This window comes from Pseudorca crassidens, chromosome 14 (genome assembly GCF_039906515.1).
Source record: "Pseudorca crassidens isolate mPseCra1 chromosome 14, mPseCra1.hap1, whole genome shotgun sequence".
In the NCBI taxonomy this organism is placed as follows: domain Eukaryota; kingdom Metazoa; phylum Chordata; class Mammalia; order Artiodactyla; family Delphinidae; genus Pseudorca; species Pseudorca crassidens.
Window position 1 is genome coordinate 53,799,729 of NC_090309.1, and position 10,418 is coordinate 53,810,146.

General features: G+C 44.3%; 1 protein-coding gene across 1 annotated transcript in view; it reads left to right on the plus strand.

The window, feature by feature from the left end:
• Window positions 1-10,418, plus strand: part of STPG4 (sperm-tail PG-rich repeat containing 4) — a 38,795-nt gene that overhangs the window by 26,274 nt on the left and 2,103 nt on the right. The window contains exon 7 of the mRNA XM_067703854.1: window positions 9,654-9,758. Within this exon, the coding sequence (XP_067559955.1) occupies window positions 9,654-9,758 (105 nt within the window). The remainder of the gene's footprint in view (window positions 1-9,653; window positions 9,759-10,418) is intronic.

Sequence of the window (10,418 nt, forward strand, 5' to 3'; positions counted from 1 at the left end):
CTTTCCACCACTTAAAAAATTCTCTCCAGAGACATGACGTCACTTTAATTTTCTTTGGGTTTTTTTTTGCATTTTGGTTTTTTTTTTAACCAACTTGTCACTCTTTAATTCTTCTGAAATGCGTTTTGTGTAAGGTCACAGTGCCACTTGAGCCCTGTTGATTTAGGACGGGTTGCCTCACCATTGGTATACATGAAACCTACGATCACCAGAAATCTGACCTGTAGATCAGGTGCAATAGAGTACGACAACCTATAGACATTCACCAAGTCACTTTAAACCCTTTAGGGAATGAGGCAGGTTATAAAAGATGGATACATACAGGTGTGTATCTCTTCCTTCTTTCTTTCCATCATCTGTGAAAATTAGCTCATTGAAATGTGTTAATCATTTATGCCTAGAATCTCCAGGAGCAGTCTATCAAAAAATGAGTGGATGACCATGTGAAGGCATGGCAGATTACTACACCATTTTTTAGTTGTAAAAAGTACAGTAACTTGGAATTTGAAAATCCTCTAGGGTCTTATGTGCCTGAAGGCCCCTCCATGTGGACGAGCCATTATCACTTGTTAAAAAGATACAGCCTTCTTGTTTATGTCAAGGATTCCACTGATGAATTACACTTTGTCCCAAGGTGTAGGTGGCTCTCAGGAGCAGCAGTTGGGAAGGGATTTGTCTGGTTGGAAGATGGTTTCTAATCTTCAGATTACCAATGTAAGGTTGCATACTTATTGGCTATTTCAGTTATTGTTGAAATAATAATAATAATTGATTATGGATCAGCATAATTGTTTTGTCCATAGGAAAGACTGTGAAGAGTGTTTATGGGAGCATTTTGGGATAGACACCAGAAGATTTGTTCTACCAAAAGTAAAAAGGGCCCTTTTTTACCCACAGAAAAGAATTGTATTGGAAAATTCTACCAGCCACCATTCCCTTTTTTTTTTTTTTGCAGTACGCGGGCCTCTCACTGTTGTGGCCTCTCCGGTTGCGGAGCACAGGCTCCGTACGCGCAGGCTCAGCGGCCATGGCTCATGGGCCCAGCTGCCCTGCGGCATGTGGGATCTTCCCGGACCAGGGCACGAACCCGTGTCCCCTGCATTGGCAGGCAGACTCTCAACCACTGCGCCACCAGGGAAGCCCCACCAGTCCCTTTTAGCACTTTGATAATAATGACCAAGGCCCTCAAATCCCCAGACCCAAAGGCACAGTTCCCTCATAGCAGGATTTTTTTTAAAGAGTAGAAAAACAAACTGCAACAAATCTCAATCATTCTTTTTTTTTTTTTTATCTTTGTGGTACACAGGCCTCTCACTGTTGTGGCCTCTCCCGTTGCGGAGCACAGGCTCCGGACGCGTAGGCTCAGCAGCCATGGCTCATGGGCGCAGCCGCTCTGTGGCATGTGGGATCCTCCCGGACCGGGGCACGAACCCGTGTCCCCTGCATTGGCAGGCGGACTCTCAACCACTGCGCCACCAGGGAAGCCCCCCAGTCATTCTTATCCAAGCAAAGTGGACAAAGTAAAACTTGTCATTTTTGGTTTCTCTTCCCCTCATTCCTCCCTTTAATTTTAGCTTTTATAAATGACTCAAATTAATCTCTTGACCTACAAAAAAATTGCATGAATTTTGTTCCCTCCTGAATGCATTTCAAAATTCAGGCATTAAGGATAGCAGATATTCTGCACAACTACTTTGAACATATAGGGGACACTGATGACTTTATTTAATACTCCCATTAAAGTGAGGAGGAGTGAGGAAGATTTTTGTTTTTCTAAATCTTTTTCCCCCAATATCTACTTGGACCATAACATCAGTGCTTTTCTTGTCTCTTGCTGGTGGGAGTATGTATTGAGCTATTAAAACTGTTTCTGTTAGCCCACTAATTCCATTGTGTGAAAACCCTCATAAAGTAATAATTTATATACAGTAATATTAATCTATACAAAGAATATCATCAAGGGATTATTTATAATAGCAAGATAACAATAGCAACAATCTTGTATTCAGGAGAAGGATATAATTTTAAAAGAATATTACATGGGCTTCCCTGGTGGCGCAGTGGTTGAGAGTCCGCCTGCCGTTGCAGGGGACACGGGTTCGTGCCCCGGTCCAGGAAGATCCCACATGCCGCAGAGTGGCTGGGCCCGTGAGCCATGGCCACTGAGCCTGCACGTCCGGAGCCTGTGCTCCACAACGGGAGAGGCCACAACAGTGAGAGGCCCGCGTACCGTAAAAAAAAAAAAAAGAATATTACATATCAACACAAAGGAATATTTTACAGCTATTAAAACAATTATTGTTAAAATTTATAAAATAGTACCAAAAATATTTATGATCTAATGCATAGTGAGAAAATGCAAGATACATGTTGGTATGTCTCTCATGATTAAAATAATGTAAAAAAATTATGTGTATGAAAAAACAGGAAATGCACCAAAATGCTTTTAGTTTCTATGCTGAGGTGTTATGATTAAGGGTGGTTGTTTGCTTCCTTTCTCTCTTTTGCATTGCTTTTATAATTTTTCAAAATATAATTTTTAAAAGTCAGAAAAATGATAGTTTGAAGAAAAGAGCCATGGAAATGGTCAACATAAAAATATTTTGTTACTCTAATAAAAATAGTGCCATTACTACTACTTAATTAGGACTCAGTCATTCATATGATTTGGGGCTTCCAACAATGATTCGCTGAGCAGGTTCTTTTCAGTGATTCCTTCTCACAGTTGTACATAAAGTGAAAAAATGAGACACACGCATCTTTCCTGACAGTAGGAATAAAATCTTACAATGTCAAATGAAAAAATGGGTTTCTTTTATTTGATATTAGAAGTGTTTCAAGATGTTTCTGTATTTCTTAAAACCAGACAAGCCTATAAAAAATAAGGAAAGGGGCTTCCCTGGCGGTGCAGTGGTTGAGAGTCCACCTGCCGATGCAGGGGACGCGGATTCGTGCCCCGGTCCGGGAAGATCCCACATGCCGCAGAGCGACTGGGCCCGTGAGCCATGGCCGTTGAGCCTGCGTGTCCGGAGCCTGTGCTCCGCAACGGGAGAGGCCACAACAGTGAGAGGCCCGCGTACCGCAAAAAAAAAAAAAATAAAAAAAATAAGGAAAGGATCAGATAAACAGGGAAGAGTCCGTACAGACACAAATGAGCGTTATGGGATTTATCAGTTTTAGTCGCATTTGATAGAAGTTTGAAAAGGGGATAGCAGATCCATGGCATACTCCCTGCATTAAAATTAGCGTTATGGAAGAATGCTGAATCATTTCAGTTATTTCTGCATTTAAGGAATTACTTCAATTAAAAACTAAGCTGCTAGTTTAAAATTCCTTGAGGAGCAGAAAAGTAATTAGTAAACATGGTCACATTGAAAAAAAGCCAAATGGACGTCTGACTGAAAGGAATCTGAAAGTTTAGATGAGTGAAACAGGTCCCAGTGTCAGTCTCCTCAAAGATGAGTTCGCTTGTAGGTAACGTTTTTGGAACGATATAACCTTTCAAATGTAACTACAGATGTACTAGGGTTTTTAAGAAGTGTGGGGCTTCAGAGGTATCATCAATTCTTAATTTCAAATGTGAATAACTTTTGGCCCCTGCCAGGTTTGTTGCTACCCCACCCACCAGCAGGCATGTCTCCTTTCTCTGAACCTGTAGACCGATAGTTACAGAATTCTAGAATTTCCCAAGTTGGATACATCCTGCCACATGCCTCCTCCTGAATTCCCACAGAGGCAGCTCTAGCTCCTCTCTTTGCCCACCACCACACAGGGTTCCACCCTCCTTGCTGGGGCGTCTGTTTTATTTTGGGCAGTGTGGTCCAGCTATCACACCCATCCACCACACCAAATTTGGGGGAGATCATTTTTACCACCACGTCTAGTAATTTCAGTTTATGTTGCATATTTCTTATGTTTTACATGTGTATATATAGACATTTGGGGCCATACATTTTATCTCTGACCTTTTCTCTTTTCAAGTATGATTCATTGAAAGTTGTTTGCGCCTAGGATCAGTAGGGACGGACTGTGTGCTCTTTCTAGGTTCCCTTTAGCTTTATGATTTTAAAGGAAAATAGCGTAGAACTAAGTACTGATACCTCCCAGCGCTGAGAAGCAAGGTCAGTCACTGGTTCTGGCTTCTGCAGCTGCTAAGTCATTTGTTTCTAACCCCACTGAGCCTCACTTATTTGTCTGTTAAGTGGAGGTAATAGCATTTCCTCCACAGGGCTGTTGTGAGCATCAAATGAGAGGGTATGTGAATGAAGGCTGGGAGCTAGAGATGGTGGCAGGGGTGGGGTAGCCCTCTGGCCATGCAGAAGGTCCTTGGGAGCTCGCGTGGGCAGTGGTGGAGACTGCCTGCTAAGTCTGCTTCAGACCAGGCTGGAGAGGTGCCCTGGATGACCAGCACACCTGCCTGCAAACGAGAAGTCTCCAGGAAACTGAGGACTCGTAGATTGGACATACATAGGTGACATTTGACAGTTTACATCTGCAATTAAATCGTAAAACCGTTCTTAGTGTTAATACACGTATGAAAAAACAACAAAGTGGTAACAACTGTCACAAGCAAATTGAATTTCAGGTCCCTAACCCTATTTTTTGACAGGAGCCTACGCACTTTTTTATTTTATTCCTGTGATGCCATGATTTTGTCCCAACAGGGTTAGAATAAACAGTATCCTCCTTTCAGGCTTGCCCTGAGGCCCTGCCCCCTTTTTTTTTTTTTTTTCCCCGGTACGCGGGCCTCTCACTGTTGTGGCCTCTCCCGTTGCAGAGCACAGGCTCCGGACACGCGGGCTCAGCGGCCATGGATCACGGGCCCAGCCGCTCCGCGGCATGTGGGATCTTCCCAGCCCAGGGCACGAACCCGTGTCCCCTGCATCGGCAGGCAGACTCCCAACCACTGCGCCACCAGGGAAGCCCCCCATTACTTCTTCTTACACAGACCCTTCCTCCAGCCTTTTTGCCCTGCAAACTCCTCCTCCTCCTTGTTCTTTTGGTCTTAGCTCAAATGTACTTCTTTAAAGAGCTTCTCAGGCCCCTCAGGCCAGGTCAGTGTACCCTCTTACATGCTCTCGTGGCACCATATATGTCCTCTGTGTGATACTCCACACATTCATCATATTTTTGTAAGGTAGACATTCTCTACTGGAATGTAAACCCCATGAGAGTTGGAAACATGCCTACCTTGTCAATTAAGACTGAGTTCTGCTGCCACTAACAGAGCCCACGGGTAACAATATTAGAAACAAGATATGAACTTATTTCTCTCTTATATAAAGTACCTGCAGTAGGCAGTTTAGGGCTGGTGTGGTAGTTCTGCAGCCTCAGATTTCTGTGTGCTGCTCTGCTAAGCATTGCTTCCACACCCATGGTCCCAGAGAGCTGAGAACATGGGACCAGCTAGCAGGCAGGAGGGCAGGGAAGATGGATGAGCTGCCCCCTCCTTTAGGATGCTCCTTAGAATTTGCATACACCTCTTCTACACACACCAAAAACTCATAGGATTTGGGAGGACATAATTCAATACACAAAATCGTGGGATAATTTCATCTACTCTCACACAGTCTTTCAGAGGCACCTGGCACCTGTCAGTTCCTGAGCGGTGTTGTGTAGATAAGCCAGTCCCATCCTCTCAGCCCCGGAGGAGGAGTGTGTTCAGTGGCAGGTGAGGGGGTGGCAAGGCTTTTACCAAAGGCCTACAACGGTACTGAGCATTATTGCACATTAGGGGTTGGAACCAAATTGGTCAAGAAGGCCAAGGTGGAGGCTATGGTATGTCTTCATGGTACGACACGGTCCCAGGAGCACTCCAGAAAAATGAGTGAGACCCATGCATTCCGAGTCCTTTGCAGTAAGTGGAAAACTCCAGCTCTTTGTAACATCCCACTGAGATCAAACTTACGTAGCACAGGCCAGGTACACCAAGGACCTGGTTTGGAATCTTGAAGCCATGCAGCTAGCTCTGCCCTCCCTCAGCACCATGGTAGCTCCTCACATCTCCATTTCTTCTTTTTTGGTGTTTCTGTTTGCCTGTGTCCCTCACTGGACCATAAACTCCTCTAGGTCGATTATCGTATTTTATTCATCATCAAATACTATCATACATAAAATACCGTGTAATCCCTTAAGGTTAAGATTGTCCTCAAGTGGAAACTCAATTAGATAAGACTTTTTCCAAGGCAAGAGGAAGATACGATCATCTTACCAGGAGTGTTGAGGTGTAATCACGCCCTGAATCGAGGAAGGGGAGCTATAAAAGGTTCCTGTCGTTTCTTTTGGCAGCAGGTTCTGGGATTCTAGGAAGGTGATAGTTCTGTTCTCCCTTGGCACCAGATGTCAACGGTCTCTGAAAAGTTTAGTTTGGGAAACCCAGAGTTGCCAAAGCATGGCCCTGATGATAGGAAGGTTTAAGAAATGGTCCATTCAATTTGTGCAAGAGGTGCTTAGCACTGCTTGATGAACCTGGGTGCCACCCTTCACCCACACATCGTACGTAATGTGGTCCACAGTTCTGGATCATGCTCAGAGATCGCCAGCAAACCAGAGAGCAGAATCCCCAACTTCAGGGAGGAGTAGGACACAGTTAAATGTCCTTCTTTTTTTTTTTTTTAAATCGATATATAGTTGATGTACAATATTATATAAGTTACAGATGTACAGTATAGTGATTTACAATTTTTAAAGGGTAGTTATTATAAAATATTGGTCATATTCCCTGTGTGGTACAATATATCCTTGTAGCTTATTTTATACATAATAGTTTGTACCTCTTAATCTCCTATCCCTGTATTACCCCTCCCTGTTCTCCTTGTTTTAAACGCCCCTCTCGTTGAACCAGGTCCATTTCTCAACACACATTCAGAGGCATCCTGGACCAAGTCCCCTTCCCTCCTTTCAGCTCTGCCCACTTGCCATCCTTGGTTAGGGCAGAATCGGGGACTCTGCTGGAGCTGCTTCCCGCCCATTGCAGGGCCCTGGCCTGCCCATTACTTCTCACTTAGAGCAGGGTTCCTGTGGCTTCTGGAATAAGAACTTGGGCCCATATCCACTTCCTTAATGTTCCCCACTTAAAAGATCCCATGTAACACATGGGGGGCAAATAGCATTTAGTAATTTCTTTCTGCCCTAAGTCTCAGGCCCTTTGATTCAGATGACCGGGCACATGCAGGGAGGCTGCTGGATGGCATAGGCTTCGCCAGGCCTGGCACCTGGCCTCCCAAGCAGCTCATGACTTGGAAGCTTAGAAGTGAAACCACATGAGGCCTGGGGGGAAAGGGTGCAGGTCACAGCATTTCTTAGCCATCCTGCAGACAGCTAGGCTGTCGTAGGCGTAGAGTCGGTGGTAGCATCTTTTGCCCCAGCTACCACTTTGGCTTGAGAGCTTACATTTCTTACGGCCAAACCAAAGGGACTTTGTGCAAACCATTCCTGTCCAGATTTCCCCGCCTTTCTATGCCTGTGTTCTTATCGTGGCGTGGACTTCTCCAGTGGGAGTGCAGAGGTTGGTCACGTCGTACGGAGAGCCTTGCCCTGACAGCGACCTTTGTCCCATGGATGCGTCAGGTTGAAAACACGGCTGTTTTCATCTCTCTGCCACGAACTGTAAAATGACGAGGCGCATCCCTTGTTTATCAGATTTGTGCTTGGCTGATAATAACAGACTTCATTCGTGGTGGATAATTGAGAATGGCAGCCCGAATTACGTTGCTGTGCCACCCAAAGGAGAACAGGGTTTTGAAAGCCTTGCCCTTAAACCCTGAGAAGGGGCTGCCGTTGGTGCTTCTTCAGCCAAAGCCACTGAGCTACCCTGTGGCTCAGCCTCGTATGTTACAGGATCTTACAGGAACATTTCTGTTTTAACCTTACTGCCTCGTATGTTACAGGATCTTACAGGAACATTTCTGTTCTAACCTTACTGCTCATTTTCTTTCTTTCCCAACCCCCTTCTTCACTTACCCAATTTCCATATTCATTTATCTGTACATTAGGTATAATTTTTTTTCATATTTCAAGAGTACTTAAGTCCATCATAAAAAAATTAGAAATTGCCAATAAGCAAAAAAAAAAAAAAAAGTTTCTTTTTACTCAACACGGCGCCACCTGGAGAAAACTACTGTCAGTGAACATTCCATTTCCAGTTTTCTTATGCACACTTTTTAAAGCTTGCATTGTTAACGATATTTGGGAATAGTGTTTATGTCCCTAAAAATTCATCAACCTGGATGGCTGGATGGAAGAATCACAATTTATTTAACCAGGCACACGTCTTTTAGAAACAATGTTATAGTGAATGTCTCTGTGGTCAAATGTTTGCACACACCCTCAATTGTTTTCTTAGGAAGAATTCCTAAGAATGGAATCGATGGGTCAAAATGATAAATATATATTGTCTTTAACTTTGTACTGTAGAAAGTTTAAAAATATATACCACATAGACAGAACCCCCATGTACCCATTCGAAAGTGACCAGCTCCTGGCCAGTCCTTACCCCACCCACTTCCCCTAGTTCCTGTGTTGTTTAGAAACAGATCCAAGACATCATGCCAGAAAGACTCTTTTCTGTCAAATAGCACAGGTATTTGAAAATGGGAGAGGAAAAGAAGTGAATTGCTAGAAAATAAAGAAAGGTTAACATTTTGTCTATGTTATCTACGGTGCTGTTTGGGCTGTGTTCATTTTCCTGCCATACCTGGGCTCAGGACTCATTATCTTTCTTCTGGGTTCCCGCAGCAATCTTGTAACCAGACTCCTTTCTTCTTTCTCTCCCTTTGGATAGGTATATCTGTTTTTAAGATGTTTCATAGCTTGCCAAATTGTGTGCTTCAGAAAGGCTAATCAAATTAATACTTCCACCAGAGTCATATAGGAGTGTCCACGCTGTGGATAAAGTTTTCCTCCCTCCTTTCCTCCCTCCCTCCCTCCCTTCCTCCTTCCCTCTCTTCCTTCCTCCCTCCCTCCCTTTCTTCCTCCCTCCCTCCCTCTCTTTCTTTCCTGGCCCCCACAAAAGTATCTCTTTGTTTTAATGACACCTTATTTGGTTATTAATGACCTTAAAGCCCGCCCCAGCCCCCAGTTTCCTCAGTGCATTTCCTCTTTGTGAATTGCCTTTTGCTAACTTTTCTTTAGAGGTGTTTGTCTTTTTAAAATTGTATTCATGCATTTCTGTTAACCTCATAGCATTGTATCAACACTTAGGTCAGTGAATTGCTGTGAATACTTTTTTTTTTTTTTTGGACTAAGAGAACATGTACTGCATTTATATGAAAGAATGAGCATGTTTTATAAAGCTAACAGCTCAGAGCAGCAAGTCACCGTCAACAGAGGGACAAGAATGATGTGAGGCCTGCAGGGGTGGGCAGGGGGCCTGGGAGAGAAGAGGGCATCCAGGCAGGGACAGGGGAGACTTTCACAGGTCACCTAACTCCAGTCTTCACAGTCATCCATGAGGCAGGTAAAGCAGGTATTATTCCCATTCACAGTGGCCTGTGCCAGGGCACACCTTAATAAGATCTTCTGAGCCCCAATCCAGGGATTTTTCTACCCTATCACACTGATTCATATGCTTATTCATAAAAGGCAAATATAGCATCAAAATATATCTGATATCACTATTTATGAAACACTTAAAAAAATTTTTTTTTCTACAGCGTGAAGGCCCAGGACCAGGTCGTTATGACTTGAAAATACCTTCAGTAAGTTCTGTTACTTCCTGTTTTCAATCCAGAGTACCTCGATTCTTGCCGGCCTGTTCAGTAAGTATCCTAAAAGACAGATGTGGTTGTAGGTTTTGTGGCTGGTGGGTGGGTGGGGAGTGGGCATTGGGGGTCGGATGGGGGTAGCAGAGTTATATACAATTCTAGTATATATACACTAAAATTGCTTCTCAGGGCAGCAAAGGGCATAGAGCTTCCTCGGCAAGCCCTCGGCCAGCTTCAGGCTCAGAGTGACTCCAGACCTGAAGGCCGTGGCTGAATTATGGGTCCAGGTGCGAACAGCCAGCACAGTAATTAGCCATCGGTGTTATGTCCTGGATGCTCTGGGGGGAAACTCCTTTAACGCATTGAAGCCAGCAGTGGGCACAGGCTGCCCCCGCCCATCCAGAACTGCCATTCTTTGTGTATGTGTCTTCTGGGAACAAAAAGTCACAGCAGAAACATTATGATTGAACCAAAGGGCACCATTAAGGCCTGAGCCATCATCCTGCCCCCAAGGACTCGGGACAGACAGGGAAGAGGCTCACGTTCCTGGAGATACACAAAGAAGGTGGATTCTGGGAGTGTGCGAGAGCCTCTGAGGCTTAGAGAAGACCAAGAAGGATGGCAAAAGCATAACACGGAGCTTATGAAAGTGGCTAGGGCTGTTGTTCGTTTGATGCTAAAAGTTTGAATTCCCCTGGCCTTGTTGTTCCTAGC